This window comes from Meriones unguiculatus, chromosome 11, assembly GCF_030254825.1.
Source record: "Meriones unguiculatus strain TT.TT164.6M chromosome 11, Bangor_MerUng_6.1, whole genome shotgun sequence".
NCBI classification, from domain to species: domain Eukaryota; kingdom Metazoa; phylum Chordata; class Mammalia; order Rodentia; family Muridae; genus Meriones; species Meriones unguiculatus.
The window spans coordinates 2,726,966-2,742,427 of NC_083359.1; the positions used below are offsets into that span (position 1 = coordinate 2,726,966).

General features: G+C 55.9%; 2 protein-coding genes and 1 non-coding gene across 10 annotated transcripts in view; 2 read left to right on the plus strand and 1 right to left on the minus strand.

Annotated features, from left to right (window-relative positions):
- Chd3 (chromodomain helicase DNA binding protein 3) overlaps nt 1-11,083 on the plus strand; it is a 24,099-nt gene extending 13,016 nt beyond the window's left edge. For 3 of the 8 annotated variants that reach the window (XM_021648198.2, XM_021648201.2, XM_021648200.2), the window contains exons 21-40: nt 387-504; nt 684-808; nt 984-1,215; nt 1,571-1,737; nt 2,157-2,334; nt 2,616-2,681; nt 3,508-3,593; nt 3,734-3,867; nt 4,377-4,521; nt 4,679-4,841; nt 5,312-5,433; nt 5,545-5,674; nt 5,776-5,877; nt 6,059-6,187; nt 6,757-6,865; nt 7,373-7,505; nt 7,756-7,997; nt 8,849-9,012; nt 9,181-9,307; nt 9,904-11,083. In XM_021648198.2, coding sequence (XP_021503873.1) covers nt 387-504; nt 684-808; nt 984-1,215; nt 1,571-1,737; nt 2,157-2,334; nt 2,616-2,681; nt 3,508-3,593; nt 3,734-3,867; nt 4,377-4,521; nt 4,679-4,841; nt 5,312-5,433; nt 5,545-5,674; nt 5,776-5,877; nt 6,059-6,187; nt 6,757-6,865; nt 7,373-7,505; nt 7,756-7,997; nt 8,849-9,012; nt 9,181-9,307; nt 9,904-10,144 — 2,913 coding nt within the window. In that variant the 3' untranslated portion in view covers nt 10,145-11,083. The remainder of the gene's footprint in view (nt 1-386; nt 505-683; nt 809-983; nt 1,216-1,570; nt 1,738-2,156; nt 2,335-2,615; nt 2,682-3,507; nt 3,594-3,733; nt 3,868-4,376; nt 4,522-4,678; nt 4,842-5,311; nt 5,434-5,544; nt 5,675-5,775; nt 5,878-6,058; nt 6,188-6,756; nt 6,866-7,372; nt 7,506-7,755; nt 7,998-8,848; nt 9,013-9,180; nt 9,308-9,903) is intronic. The other 5 variants (XM_021648203.2, XM_021648204.2, XM_021648206.2 and 2 more) reach the window with 3 other exon arrangements.
- On the plus strand, nt 3,982-4,126 carry LOC132646623 (small Cajal body-specific RNA 21). The gene has a single exon (XR_009584877.1). It is a non-coding gene; the product is annotated as a small Cajal body-specific RNA 21 (non-coding RNA).
- A 539-nt stretch (nt 11,084-11,622) lies between the features above and the next one.
- On the minus strand, nt 11,623-13,675 carry Rnf227 (ring finger protein 227). The gene is made up of 2 exons (XM_021648131.2): nt 13,122-13,675; nt 11,623-13,035 (listed from the first exon to the last, which is right to left on the minus strand). Exons 1-2 carry the CDS (start codon nt 13,630-13,632, stop codon nt 12,980-12,982), a joined length of 567 nt encoding a protein of 188 aa, XP_021503806.1. The 5' UTR covers nt 13,633-13,675; the 3' UTR covers nt 11,623-12,979.
- Between the last annotated feature and the right edge of the window lie 1,787 nt (nt 13,676-15,462).

Genomic DNA, 15,462 nt, shown 5'->3' on the forward strand with positions numbered 1-15,462 from the left:
CTATCTCCTGCCTGGGTCTGACCCCTGTTCCTAAGAAGAGGCTAGCACCAGTGGCCAGCCTTGGGAGTGAGCGCTGGCCAGGAGCTCAGAGTCTTGAGCTCAGACGAAAGGACACCTCCGCTTTGGAGAAAGCCACACACATTTGATGTGACTTTCAGAGTATTTACAGGTTTCTCTGGCACATTTTCAGGGGTCTCAGAGAACTGTGCCTCCTAAGAAATGATCTTAAAGGACTTTGAGATAGAGCCGTGAGGGCTGCGGATAGTCAGGTGCACAGGGAACATGAGACAGGGCGGGCATGTTCATATCCAAGGCTTGGGGAGTTGTTGTCCGAACTAGGCCCAAGCTGCTGCTGGTCTCCTGGACTCCTGCTGTCCCTTTTTCAGATGACCAAAATGTTAGACCTTCTGGAGGACTTCCTAGACTACGAAGGCTACAAGTATGAACGCATCGACGGTGGCATCACGGGCGCCCTTAGGCAGGAGGCCATTGATCGGTTTAATGGTGAGAGCGAAATTCCTTGGTCCCTGGTTATAGAAGGTCTGAGAAGCTTCTGCGGTGTACTCAGGATGGGGTACAGTGAGGGGATGCTGACGCTTAGGCCAAGAGTTAGATAGAGTGGTTTGTAGTGAGAGCACTTAGCAGCCAGGGCTGAACTTGGCCTCCTAATTCTCGCCCCCTAGCTCCTGGTGCCCAGCAGTTCTGCTTCCTCCTGTCCACCCGAGCTGGTGGCCTGGGCATCAACTTGGCCACTGCTGACACGGTCATCATCTTCGATTCAGACTGGAACCCCCATAATGACATCCAGGTGGGGACCGGCATTCCCTGTCACTCTCAGCAAGTTGACATGGGCTTGAGGAGGAGGTTGTCCTGCCCAGGAGCAGAGAGGAGAAGGCCTCTCCCAACCCGGCTCCTTTCCCCGTCCTGCGCCAGCTTCTCTCCATCACTCCCTGGCCGACCTCCGTCCTCTCCTGCCCCTGTAGGCCTTCAGCAGAGCCCATCGGATTGGCCAGGCCAACAAGGTGATGATTTACCGGTTTGTGACCCGAGCGTCTGTGGAAGAGCGGATCACACAGGTGGCGAAGAGGAAGATGATGCTCACCCACCTGGTGGTGCGGCCAGGCCTGGGCTCCAAAGCGGGCTCCATGTCCAAGCAGGAGCTGGACGACATCCTCAAATTTGGCACCGAGGAGCTCTTCAAGGATGAAAACGAGGGTGAGGACTTGCTCCCGAGCTCTCCAAAGGCGGATTCTAGTCTCTCCTGAGGAAAAAGACATTCTGGAACCTCACCCCACCCCCGACCCCTGCCAAATAAAACCCCAAAACAAACCTTTCCTCTTAGCCTGTGAAGGACGAATGCCTTCTCTCTGGTAGCCTGAGGGAAGGGTTGGCCACCTGAGGAAACAAAGCAAAAACCCTTAACGGGAGCCCCTGAGAGTCACTGTCGGGTGGGCAGGCCCGTGAGGGGGAGGGTTGTGGGTAGGGAGTGGAGCGCCTCACCCATCCTGGCGACACTGCCTGAGTTTCTGGCCAACACCTCAGGTCCTCTTCTGCTGCTTGTCTCTGCCAGGGGAGAATAAGGAGGAGGACAGCAGTGTGATTCATTACGACAACGAGGCCATCGCTCGCCTGCTGGACCGGAACCAGGATGCCACCGAGGACACGGATGTGCAGAACATGAACGAGTACCTCAGCTCCTTCAAGGTGGCGCAGTATGTTGTGCGTGAGGAGGACAAGGTGAGAGACTTGGGGCCACACCCTGTCTCTCCAAGCTCACCTCTGAGGGGCAGCACCCTTTGCTAACGTTGGCGCTTTTGATTTAGTCTGTCATCCTGGTCCTCAGTACAAAGCAACAGTGATCTCAAACAATTTCTCATTCCTCGAGATGAGACTGGACCTCGGAGCCCTAGGCACAGAGAGGGGTAGTTGTCAGGGACTGGTGCTGCCGAGTCTGTGGGAGGCAGTGAGGGGAGTAGAGGAGAGGCTTAGAAGGAGGCTGAAGGCTGAGGAAGGAGGAGCCAGGACAGACGTCCACTGCCCAGACGCCTGATGCCGGGTTAGAAAGCACCAAGCAGGATTTGGCCAGCGGGTGGGATTGCTGTGCAGCCGGGGGTCTGAGGAAGGAGGCCGCCAGCCGTCACCCTGCTGCCCTTCAGATCGAGGAGATTGAGCGGGAGATCATCAAGCAGGAAGAGAACGTGGACCCCGACTACTGGGAGAAGCTGCTGCGCCATCACTATGAGCAGCAGCAGGAGGACCTGGCCCGCAACCTCGGCAAGGGCAAGCGGGTGCGCAAGCAGGTCAACTACAACGACGCCGCCCAGGAGGACCAGGGTGAGACCGCGGGCGAGAGGCGGAGCTTAGACTTGTGCAGCCAGGGCCTAGAGGGAAGGGCAGGGGGGATTTGTGGGAGTGCTGAGGGGCCCTCTCACTGTTAGAGTGGTTGTGGCAGGGGTCAGAGAGGTGAGATAGGAGGTACCCATGGAGATGGCTCAGGGTCTGTGACCGAGTCTGCGAGGACCAAGCCCGAGAGGGAGGGGGGAGCGTCCAGGTGGAGAGGGCCCCAGCCCCAGCGTGGTTGCCGCTGTCTGTGGGACCCTCTCTACCCTTCACAGACAACCAGTCAGAGTACTCCGTGGGCTCAGAGGAGGAGGATGAAGACTTTGATGAGCGGCCTGAAGGTGGAATTTTCTTGACTTCGTCTTGGTTCCTTCGCTTTTCACTTCCTGGCTTTCTTTAAGTCGTTTTTAAAAAGATGTATTTATTTGTATTTTTATGTGCACGGTCTTATCTGCGTATATGTCTGTCAACTACCCTTCTGCCCGGTACCTGTGGAGGCCGGAAGAAGGCGTCAGCTCCTGTGAGCTGGAGTTACGGATGGTTGTGAGCCACTGTGTGGGTGCTGGGAATCGAAACCTGGACTCCGCCGAGCCAGCTCTCCAGTACTTCAGCCCCCTCTTTTTATGTAACGAAAAACTTTGTTTTGGGGGCAAGAGCACAGCAGCACTCACTTGTGATGTCCACACTTAGGCTAAGGCAGGAGGATTGTGAATTTGAGGCATTCTGACTGCATAGCCAGACTATCTCAAAAAGGAATGAAAGCTTCTTAGGCAGGAAAGCCGAGGAGAGGAAGGACCGTTTGGAGTGGATAGGCACACGGCAGCAGGTGCTCTCTGGTAGCGACCCAGCCATCGGGGGGGGGGGGGGTCAGGAGGGTTGCTGAAGTGCAGGCGTTAGAGGCCTGGGCCACACAGACCTCATCTGAAGGTACAAACACACACAGCGAAAACAAACAGGAAGACGTGTTACTCTGCCTTCCCATGGGTAACGCTGTCAGATAGCCATTATTTTGAATAGGGTTTCTTTTAGCCTTCCGAGGCAGTAGCGCTGCCTGCATTGGAGGCAGGCGATCGGGCCAGCCCTGGGTTTTCTATGGGATAGCAGTGGGTGCCGGGAAGACTGAGGGCGTAGAGGAGCGCCCCTCCGCTGACCCACCCCTACCCTTAGGGCGTCGACAGTCAAAGAGGCAGCTCCGGAATGAAAAGGACAAGCCGCTGCCTCCATTGCTGGCTCGAGTTGGGGGCAACATTGAGGTGAGGTTTTGGCCCAGGCACCCGCATGATCTCTGAAGGGAAAGTGGGGTGGGAGAGTTGGGAATTGAGGACAGGCCTGGCAGTGGGAAGGGCTTCCGGCTCCTGGTCCTCCATAGCCCGCCTCTTTGCCCCACCTTCAGGTATTAGGGTTCAACACACGCCAGCGGAAGGCGTTCCTTAACGCTGTGATGCGCTGGGGGATGCCCCCACAGGACGCGTTCACCACACAGTGGCTAGTTCGAGACCTGAGGGGCAAAACTGAGAAGGAGTTCAAGTGAGTGTGGACGGCGTGGGGCTAAGAGCTCTGGGCATGGCTCCCTTCCTGCTGGCCACCATATGATGTGACCTTACTCAGCTGATCGCCACCTCCCGACCTTACGTCATGTCCAGGCTCCATTTCCTGGGAGGTGGGCTCAGCCTACCCCACTTCCCCTCATCAGAGCCTAGAACAAAGAGGCCAGGCACCCTCCACCTCCTCGTGGGAGAGGTGTTTGAGGAAGGCGCCTCACCCAGGTGGGCCTGGCCCCACAGTTACTTGGCCATGATAACATGGCAGGAGGCACTGGTGAATGGGATGAGAAACTGACTGATGGGGCCCAGGAAGAGTCCCAGGAGAGGCAGTGGGGAGCTGACGGGCAGGGGGCAGGGCAGTGGAGGCCTTAGGGTGTGGAGGGCTGGTGGGCGGAGTCTTGGGAGCACCTGGGAGTTGAAGTTCAGGGGGTCAGGGAGCTCTGTGTCTTCCTCTATGCCTGAGCCTCCTCCCCCCACTCCTGTGGTTTCCAGGGCCTATGTGTCTTTGTTCATGCGCCATCTGTGTGAGCCTGGGGCAGATGGCTCTGAGACCTTTGCGGATGGGGTCCCTCGGGAAGGGCTGAGTCGCCAGCAGGTGTTGACCCGAATCGGAGTCATGTCTCTCGTCAAGAAGAAGGTACCTCTCAAGCTTCTATCCAGCCACTCAGTCTCTTCCTCCTCTGGCCTCAGCTGTCTATCCTAGCTCACTCAGGCCGGTGTGACAGGGAGGAGACTAGAGCTTCTCAGGTGCCGGGTGCCAGGCACTGACCCTCCCTACACAACCCCTTCCCCAGGTGCAAGAGTTTGAGCATATCAATGGACGCTGGTCGATGCCGGAGCTCATGCCTGACCCCAGTGCCGACTCCAAACGCTCTTCCAGGGCTTCCTCGCCAACCAAAACCTCTCCCACTACCCCGGAGGCTTCTGCCACCAACAGTCCTTGCACTTCTAAACCTGGTAATTGAGAGTCAGGGGGCAGGCAATGTGGCCAGATGCCGGGTGGGAACCTCTGCGTTTCCCCGCGTGTTAGACCGTTTGTGTGGTCATGATGAGACTCGTGAACTTGGACAACTTTGTATAGGAGATAGGTTTGTTTGGGCTCATGGTTTTGGAGGTCTGGGGTCAAAGCTGCATCTGAGATGGCCTCCTCCTAGCATCCTGGCTCACGCAGGATGTCACATGGTGAAATGCAGAGTGTGCATTTGTATCTCCCATCTCTGTCTTTTTAAGAGCCACCAGTATTGTTACGACCTTATTCATGACCTTGTCCTAATCCTGATTATCTTCTAAAATCCCTCCTGTAAACACTGTAGTTAGACAGTTTCTACCATTTTAGTACCTCACATTGAGCATTACGTCTTAACACATGACCCTTTGGAGAACACTTAAGCCACAGCCAAGCCATAGCACTGTGCCTTCTCCCACAGCGACTCCAGCTCCAAGTGAGAAAGGCGACAGTGTAAGGACACCTCTGGAGAAAGAGGACCCTGAAAATCCAGAAGAGAAGCCAGAGAAGACTTGCAAAGTGGGGGAAAAGATGGAGACAGAGGTGAGTGGACACTTGGCTCTCTCTGAGCTGGAGTGGATACTCTGGAGGGGTCTCGACCGCTGGGTGCCGAGGAAGACGTTAGCTCATCTTGACTCAACTGGCCTCCACCAGGTTGACTCTCCCAGCCCAGCCCCTTCACTTGGTGAACGACTAGAACCGAGGAAGATTCTGGCTGAGGAGGAAGTGCCAGGGGCACCTGGGGAGCCGGAGCCTGGTTACCGGGGAGACAGGGAGAAGTCTGGTGGGTGTGTTAACCTACTAGGATGGGGCTTTGAATTCTGGAGTTGCTGCTTCTGGAGCTGGGATGAGAGTAACAGCCTCCCTTCCTGTCTCCTCCCACAGCCTCAGAGCCAACGCCAGGAGAAAGGGGGGAGGAGAAACCATTGGATGTGCAGGAACACAGGGAGAGGCCGGAGGGGGAAACAGGGGATTTGGGCAAGAGAGGTAATGGGTGGGAGGACTGGACCCGAGTCCCTGAGGGCGCTGGGGGTGGAGCCTGGGGGACCACGGGCCTGGGTCTTGGGGGGTAGCTGTGGGAGAGCCGGCGAGTTTACGTATTAAGTAGTCTCGGGACTTAGAATGAGGCTGTCCTGACGTGTGAGCTTTGCCCCGTTTGGCCCAGCAGAAGATGGAAAAGCAGACCGGGAGCTTCGACTTGGGCCTCCTCGAGACGAGCCACGGTCCAACGGGCGCCGTGAGGAGAAGGTGGAGAAGCCGAGGTTCATGTTCAACATTGCCGATGGTGGCTTCACAGGTGTGAGGACTTGTCTGTCCCCTGCCCCTCCCTGTCCATGCTGGGCTTTGTCACGTGCCCCAGGCTACCTGCTACATTCATTCCCCAGTACTCTCACTGAAATGGCGCGTGCTGGCAAGGAGCCGTCCTGTAAATTTTAAGTGTGCCACCAAACTCCCATTGGTCTGCAGTACAGCTTTTTGTCTTAATCCTAATATGAGCCTATTCATAATTAACTTTGTTCTGTACGTTCTATCATAGTGTTTTCCTGCCTCTTTTTGAATGTAATTTTTCCAGATTTATTTTATGTGTGTGAGCATTTGCCTGCATGTGTGCACAGAGGTCAGAGGTCAGAAGATGGTGCTAGATCCCTTTAACTGGAGTTACAGGTGGTTGGAAACGACTATGTGTGTTCTGTGACCTGAACTCTGGTCCTTTTCGTGAGTCACGAGTGCTTTTAACTGCTGAGTGACCCCTCTACTCCCTAAGGAGCCTTTGACCCTGAGCCGTCACTCAGCCCTGCGTGTGTCCATGCCAGCTGGAGCGGCGCCTTGCCCAGCTGTCTGCAGCTTCTGCTCTTGTCTTTGCAGAGCTGCACACACTGTGGCAGAATGAGGAGAGAGCAGCTATCTCCTCGGGAAAACTCAATGAGATCTGGCACCGAAGGCATGACTACTGGCTTCTGGCCGGGATTGTCCTGTATCCTTTGTGTATGTGCGAGGTTAGGAAGGGTCTCTCAAGCAGAGAGAAGGGGCCTTAGGTTTCTGTTGCTGCGATAAGCACCATGATCCCGGAGGAAAGGGTTTATTTTATTTCACAACTTGTAGCGCATCTTCCAGGGAAGTCAAGGCAGGAGCTGATGCAGAGGCCACGGAGGGTGCTGCTTTCCGGCTTGCTACAAGGCTTGCTCAGCCTGCTTTCTTAGAGAACCTGGAACCACCAGCCCAGGGGTGGCCCCACCTACCATGGGCCGGGCCCTCCCCCATCAGTCATTAATTAAGAAAATGTTCTGTAGGCTGCCTCCAGCCTGAGCTGATGGAAGCAGTTCCTCAGTTGAGGCTCCTCTTCCCAGATAACTGTAGGGAAGAAGGGTCTCTCCGGGAGGCCTGTGCCACATTGTGGGGAAATCCAGCCAATGAGAAGAAATGTTCCCAGTCAAGTCCATTCAGTTACATTCCTTGATGGTTCCCTTTCCTCCATTGGCAGCCATGGCTATGCCCGGTGGCAAGACATCCAGAACGACGCTCAGTTTGCCATTATCAATGAACCGTTTAAAACTGAAGCCAATAAGGGGAACTTCCTGGAGATGAAAAACAAATTCCTGGCCCGGAGGTTCAAGGTGGGAATGGAGGGAGAAGGGGTTGGGGTGGAGAAGGGTTTGCATCAGAGGGGTCTGGAAGGAATTTTAAGTCTTGAGGGCTGAGGTAACACAGTGCCCCCTTGTGATGGGAACTGTGGCCTGGACTGGAGTTGGCACGGGTCACACTGTGGAGCTGGGGCTTCCTGAGACAGCGGGGACAGTAGCTCTTCAGCACCGTGCCCCTCGCTGCCCTCCACTCACCTGTGTGCCCCTCTCCCTGCGCCCTCAGCTCCTGGAGCAGGCGCTGGTGATTGAGGAGCAGCTACGGCGGGCGGCCTACCTGAACCTGTCACAGGAGCCGGCGCACCCCGCCATGGCCCTCCACGCCCGCTTTGCCGAGGCCGAGTGCCTAGCCGAGAGCCACCAGCACCTCTCCAAGGAGTCGCTGGCAGGGAACAAGCCAGCCAACGCTGTCCTGCACAAGGGTAAGGGCCGCGGTGGCCCCGCGCGGGGGAGGGCCCACAACGCTGCGTAAGTCTTCACCCCGCCCCCTTCAAAACCTTCCCAACCCCTCGCCCCCTTACCCTTCTGCCCTGTGACCTCTCACCCACCTCGGACCCAACTGGCACCCTTTTGGGCTTTAGCCTATATCCCTTGTCTAAGCCTGTACCTGATGGGATTCACACGAGCGAGCAGTAGGGTCCGGCCACCTCCTAGAGCAGGGCCACGTTACGCCTGCTGTGAGCCTGCTGTGAGCCTGCTAGCCTTGGCTTGTGCATACATCACAGTGTCCTTAGCTCCGCTCCCACAGATCACTTCCTCTGTGTCTCCTTCACCCGTACCCCATGACTCTTTCCTTGCACCCACAACCTTTTCTCCCAGCCTCCTGCCTTGATAGCTGTAGGTTAGGTTCTACCCAGCAGAACCTGGCATAGTGACTGGCCCTGCTCTCCGTCCCTCGATACAGTGCCAGCCCCTTTAACACGCCTCCCCATTGGCGTGTTAAAGCTGATTCCTTAAGTCACAGACCCCCGTGCCTCCTACTTCCTCCCTGCTACCCCACCCCTGAATCCCTTTTCCAGTATGGGATGTTCTGACAACCCCCGACCCCATGTCTTCCAATGTCTTCCCTGTCTCTTCTCCACATTCCTTCTCTTTCTTGTTTCCATCTGTCCTGTCCTGTGTCCTGTCTGGCCTGACACTTTCCTCCAACGGATCACTCTTTTCCTGTCTTCTGTCCTTTTTGTCACTTGATCCTGTGGCTCTTTGATGTCTGTGTCCTCTCTTTCTGACTGTACTTGTCCATCTGACTGTCCCTTTTTCTGGCTCCATCTCTCTTTCCACCTTTCTCTTCCCTTCTTTGTCTGTGGCCCGGGCCCCAGTTCTGAACCAGCTGGAGGAGTTGCTGAGCGACATGAAGGCGGATGTGACCCGCCTGCCGGCCACGCTGTCCCGAATACCGCCCATCGCGGCCCGTCTCCAGATGTCGGAGCGCAGCATCCTCAGCCGGCTGGCCAGCAAGGGCACCGAGCCTCACCCAGCACCGGTAACCTTCCTGCCACTGCGCCTTCTACACACGCGCGCGCGCACACGCACGCACGCACACACTCACTTGGAGAACCAGCCTGCTCCAGCAGTCTTCACCGAGTCTCCTGGCCTGTACCACAGGACTCTCCTAGACTGTGGACTAACCTCAGCTTGCTCTCCATTCCAGGCCTTTCCCCCGGGGCCTTACGCCACGCCTCCGGGGTACGGGGCAGCCTTCAGCGCCGCGCCCGTAGGGGCCCTGGCCGCCGCAGGCGCCAATTACAGCCAGATGCCAGCGGGGTCCTTCATCACAGGTGAGGTCTTCCCTCACTCTTGCCATGCCCGCTTGACTCCTTGTCCTGCTTCCTCGTACGTGTCCAGTGCTTTAGGGACGGGCTGTTTGGGCTTGTTCTAGCCTATCGTTTGTATCCCCTCTTCTCTCCCCATGGCAAAACCCCTCCTGTCAACCAGGGGGCTGAGGCAGGACTCCTAAGAATCCTCAGGCTAGCCTGGGCTATTGTGTGAGATGCTATCTCAAAAAAGAAACCACTGTGTATGCTGTTGCAGACAGTTGGTCCCAGCACTTGGGAGGCAGAAGCAGGTGAGTTCTAGTTCCAGGACAGCCAGGGCTATGTAGAAAGACCATGTCTCAAAAAAACCAAGAAACCAAAAGCCTTACCCATATACAGCTTCGTGTCTCCCGCTTGAGCCTCCTCTACCTGCTTTCCTCAAGGGGACATGAACAGGAATTCGTGGTCCAAGAGGAGGAGGAAGAAGAGTTCACCCCTGCCTTTGTACATTTATAGGAAAACTCAGCAGTGACAGGAAGTGGCTTAGCAGTAAGGGTGGGCCGTTATCAGGGAGAGATACCTGGGTGTGGGCACTGACCTGTCCATACTCGTCTCCCCAGCCACCACCAACGGCCCCCCAGCACTGGTGAAGAAAGAGAAGGAAATGGCGGGGGCGCTGGTATCAGATGGGCTGGATCGGAAGGAGCCCCGAGCAGGGGAGGTGATCTGCATAGACGACTGACTGGATCCCAGGCCTGCCCTTCACCTCGGCCCCGACCCCGGAGCCGGCCCGCCTCGCAGGCCTTGGGGCCTGCCGCCAACCCTCCGCCTCCCCCCATCCCTGGGCCACCGCTGGGCTAGAGCCCTTTTGCCCCTCTGTAACTCCTCCCTTCAAGAAGGACCCCTGTCTCTCTCCACCTCCACACACCTTTCCCACCAAACCTTGAAGACTGTGCTGGTGTGATGAGGTCTGGGCGGGAGATGGTTGCCAGGGTCTTCCAAGTACCCATATGCCCCACCACCAAATACACGCAGCCTCCCAGTAAACACTTGTGGGTGGGGGGAAGAGGTGGACCTCCCCAGTCCTTTCCTGCAATATCACCGCCACCTCCTGCAAAAGTGGGGGGCTAGCCTTGCCTGGCCTTCAGGAGAGGAGCGTCAAAGGGGAGGGCAACTTCATTACAGAGGCTGAAAATAGCGCTGGGGGAGAAGGGATGAGGATGTGCTGGTGCCGCTTTCCCTCCCTCCCCCACGTGGAGGGTGGAGCAGCTGCAGGCGAGGGAGGGAGCTGTTCAGAATAAAGGCTGCTCACTGGCTCCGTGACCTCCTCCTGTTCTCCCTAGGGACCAAGGACCACCCCCCAAAACAGTAATGGTTCAGTGAAACTCCTTCAAGCCAAAGAGGAGCTCCCCAGCCTGTTCTAGGCAACCTAGAAAGGGTGGAAAGAGAATAGAGGCCAGATGGGGCAGACCCCCATCCTGGGGCTCAGGTTTCTGGGGGACTAAATCCTCCCTCCTCAAGGCCTGGGTACAGACTAAATTTGAGCAGCTCAGGCCAGGGGCCTAGTCAGGAGCCTGCCTTGCCTGTGGGACCAGAGCAACTTCGTGGATGACAGGCTGGGGAGATTTGGGCACATTCTCCCCCCCACAAAGGAGGGCCAGGGAGTGGCAGTTGCACGGGGAACCCCCATATCCTCCCTGCTGCCCCTTTCCCGGTCTCCTCGCTCCCACTCCTGGTCTGTCCCAATCCCTTCTTCTGTATCAGGTTATCGGTTGTACATATAAATTATACTTTCCTTTCTGTGTGCTGTCATTTTTGCCAGGGGAGGGAGAATCCTGGTTTGGAGGTTAACTGAGGAGGAATGCTTTGTCCTATTTATCTTCATAGTCCCCTCCCTTTTGTTGTTGTGTTGAGACATGGTTCTTCTGTGTAGCCCTGGCTGGCCTGGAACTCAAGAGTTCTTCTTACTGCTGCCTCCCAAGCACTGGCATTAAAGGCATGTGCCACCACTGCCACCTGGCTGATAATCCCCTCTGTTCTGTGACTTTTCTGCATTTTTCTCTTGGACCACTTACCAAAGTCAGACCTTTTCCCCAATACCAACCATATGATGAGCTCAGTGTCCAGAGCTGAACAGCAGGACCCCTGAGGCCACAGTGGTAAGGTAGAAAGCAGAGGAGGTGTACGGAAACCCCACTTTCCACCTCCAAGCAACTGCTTCCCCCAGGAGTCAGAGGTCACTACAGCGCCCACAGGGTCAAGTCCACTAGGAAGCAGATTTTGTTTGTTTTTAAGAACTGGGTCAGTCTCTGGAGGAGTTCAACTTCTGGACAGTATCATTCAATAACAGCCTTTCTCAGGCTGAGTGAGCCAGGTACTTTATTCTTGAGACCATTACATTAAAAATAGATTGAACAAACACTGAGCACACACACACGAAGACTGCCATTGGCCAGAGATAGTCACTGGGAGTTTACGCTCCAGAAACAACAAAACGCCAGAGAAGAAATGTAGCATTTGCTTTGGCAGCACATACACGGAGAGCAGTGAAAATGAGGCACATTACAACAGATACATGCTGGCCTCCAAAAAGGGAACATTTAAAGCTGAAACTTACAGACAGGAAAATGACAAAACATTTTAGAAACGTAGGTTTATACTCTACAACTTGATACATTATTTGTCAATAAAAAGATCTTGAAGACCTCTGAAAACTGAAGTCTATTGTAAATTCACATTTTTAGCTCAGAAAATGTTTTCACAATAGAATGTCACTTTAGAACTCAAAAGCAATGCGTCATCAGTGTTTTAAATGTTCCACCTACAGATGACGACAATGATACCCCAAAGTGACTAAACCAGAGCTGTCAGGGAATGTGGGCTGGGGTCCCAAATTCTGCACTTCTAGCAAGCTGTGAGACCAACACGCTGCTGGTCTTGGTTAAATCTACATACAGTAGGATATTTACAGGACTTTAAAATAGAACTAATCACATATAATAAGCAATGTCCCATTATGGGACGCAAATATAAAATTATGTGAGCTTTTTTTCCCCCCAGTAATGCTACAGAGTCTGTAAAGATAGCACAGAAAAGGTTAAGTTTTGCTTCCTTTATCAGTGGCTCACCCATCTTTGATAAGCCTTAACCTACGGCCTCACATAAATGCCTCTGGATGTTTTCATACCTGCCTTATCAAGCTGAAGGCTTCCAATCCTAAGCAGGGAGGCGACTCCGTCATTTCGGGAACACGGAACAAGAGTGGGAAGACGGCATGCCAGCAAACACACAGAACCAGATGAGTGAGACTGACCTGATGTGAAAATTAGCTTATCCCCCGTCCTGTATTTTTTTTTTTAAGAAAACATTTTCAACCACTGAGCACGGCTAAAATGGGGTCTGTTGCTCAAAACAGCCCCCCTGAGCGAACGCCAAGGCTACAGCTTTGTATTTTCCTTCCCACACCACGCAGGCTTGGTTTCCATCATCCCTTGGCCGCTCCATCCTGAGCATGCAGTGCTGGCACACTCCGGGAGCCTCCGGCGCTCCACCCAGGGCACTGTCTGTTCAACTCCATCACGCACGTACCAATGCCGGCATCAGAGGGAGCAGTCTTGACATCAACCCTTTTGTACTGGAGCGCGCCCGAGGATGATGCTCCCACCTGCCTTCTGCCATAGATCCCGGGTTCCTCGGTTACAGCGTGCAACGGGTCATGTGGGCAATGTCCTTGACCTCCGGACAGTAGAGCACTGGAGGGAAGAAAAAGGGTTAGTGCAACCTGACTCACCGTTCCTCCGCGCTCGGTACCCGGCCTCCTTCTCGGGGGGCCCCTCACCATTGCTAGGCAACGGACGCCGCAAGCGCCGCGCCGGCGCCAGGACCCTGGTTAAAATCCGGCGCAGCGCGCGCCAGCCCGCGCTCGGAGGTCCCGCCCCCTCGCCGCGCGGCTCTTCCCCATCGCCGTCGCCGTCCCCTCCGCCGTCTGCGCTGTCCCTGGCCGGGCTCCCCATCCGCTCCCGCTCAGCCCGGGCTTTCTCCTCCAAGCGCGCCCACAGGCCGGGGTCCAGCGCGATCTCCGCGACGCCGCCGCGCGGGAGCGGGGAGGGCGCGCGGCAGAAGGGGCACGTGACGGCGCGGCGCAGGCGCACCACGCGCGCGGCCGGGCCGTCCCCGCGCGCGGCCAGCTCGCGCAGGCAGGCGGTGCACAGCGTGTGGCCGCAGCGCGCGCGCGCCGTGCCGGGCAGGCGGCGGGGCGCGCGGGCGCCGAGGTTGTAGGCCCGGTAGCAGATGTTGCAGTCCAGCTCTCCGCGCTCGGGGACGGAGGGCACCCGCATCAGGAGCTGCATCCTGGACGCCGGCCCTCCCTGGGCTGGGGCCTGGGGCCCGCGCCGCCGCCTCCGTCCCCTCTTAATAGTGGGGCCCCGCCCTCGGGGCGTCACGCGCACACCGGCCGCTCCCCTCCGCGGCACGCGTTGGGGCGGTGGAGGCGCGAGGCTGGGAATGCGAGTGGGGGCGCGGCGGGTTGAATGCCCAGACAGCGCCAGATCTGCCCGAGGGGACGGGAGGGGGCGCGTTCCACCCACCCTTGGCGAACTCCTCACCCCCAGCAAAACACCAGCGCTGTCACTGAAACCTGGTGCTGGTGTCCAGGTCCCCTCCTGAACAGTCACTGGCCCAAATCTCCAAGGCCCTCTTAGCCTGTTTGTCACGTGCTCATACTCTTTCACACCCACACCCCCCACAAACAGGCTACACATGCCAGGTTTACTGCTGGTTCTGCCCAGTTTTATTTGGGCTCCTGTTTTGGAGCCCAAATGTTTGGATTGGGCCCGGCCATAATTCACTCTGCCCTTGCTGCCCCCTTTCTTGGGTTCTTTGTAAGGCTGGCTCCAGAACGTTCGTCCTCATTCAGAGTTCGAGTCCAGCTAACATCTCAGCCCATGGAGGGACTTAGAATCTGGGAGCACGGCCTTTGGAATGCTGGGAATCTTTTCCTGCCGGAGTATCCAGGCCTGGACACCCACACGGTGATGATTGAAACGGAGTCATGCAGACTTCTGACTCAGGGGTCTGACTTCTCCCACAGGTAAACAGGACGTGGTGTGCACCCACACCCAGGCTGCCTCCTCATCCTCTCCTGGACCTGGAGCCCAGGTTCTGTTGCGGAGGATAATAACACAGTCTTGACACAGTTGGCTCCAGAACAAATCCTAGTTGTGACATCACAGGCAAGTTACTTAATTTCTGTGCCTTGATTTCTTCATCTACAAAATGTGGCTAATAATAGTAAGGATCGAAAGAGCTTTAAATGGTGCCTAGTACACAGTAAACACCAGATAAGCAAGAGCTGTCATTACCCTTATCCCCAGCTCCAAGCCTGCTTTAACTTCTTGGCCCCCAGTATTTCGCCATCTCTGGGTTAATACACGGTGGGTTTCTCTGCACAGTTGGTGTTCACCGGCTCACCACAGGGAAGACAGCTGGTTTTTAACGTTAGAGTTGTTAAAACGTAGAGGGTACTCTTTGTTTTGTTTTGCTTTTGGGACAGGGTCTTAGGCTAGTCTGGAACTCTTTGTGCAGCTTTGGGTGGCTTTAAACTCACAAGAGATCCTCCTGCCTCTGCATTCTGAGTGCTGAGATTAAAGGTGTTTGTTACCATGCCTAACAAGGGTCCTCTTTGGCCCCGTCTAATTTGGAGCTCACTCTGTAGCCTAGGCTGGTCTCAGACTCACGATAGTCCTCCTGCCTCAGCTTCCAGAGCACCGGGATTGTGGCTTCTGGAAGTAATCTTTCGGGAGGTCTAGCTGAGACTTGGTTTTAAACTATGTGTGTGTGTGGTCTGTGTGCAAGAGTGCAGGGTGGCCCTGGAGTCCAGGAGAGCGCGTCAGAGCTCCTGAAGCTGAGGTGCAGGTGGCTATGAGCTGCCCAGCATGGCAGCTGGTGACAGACTGGGTCCAGAACAGTAAGACCGTGGCCCTGCCGTAACTCGCTGCCCTGGAACACCGCACGCAGCAGGGAATGACCTTTGGCGTCTGCCCCCAGGCCCCGGGATCACAGGTGTGTGCCATGATGCCCTGCTTGGGTTACCATCCTTTTCAAGCAGACATTCAGAGTTTAGGAGCTGAACCTGTTCCCTTACTTCGGTGACACTGTCATAATTCAAGCCTTGTGGACCT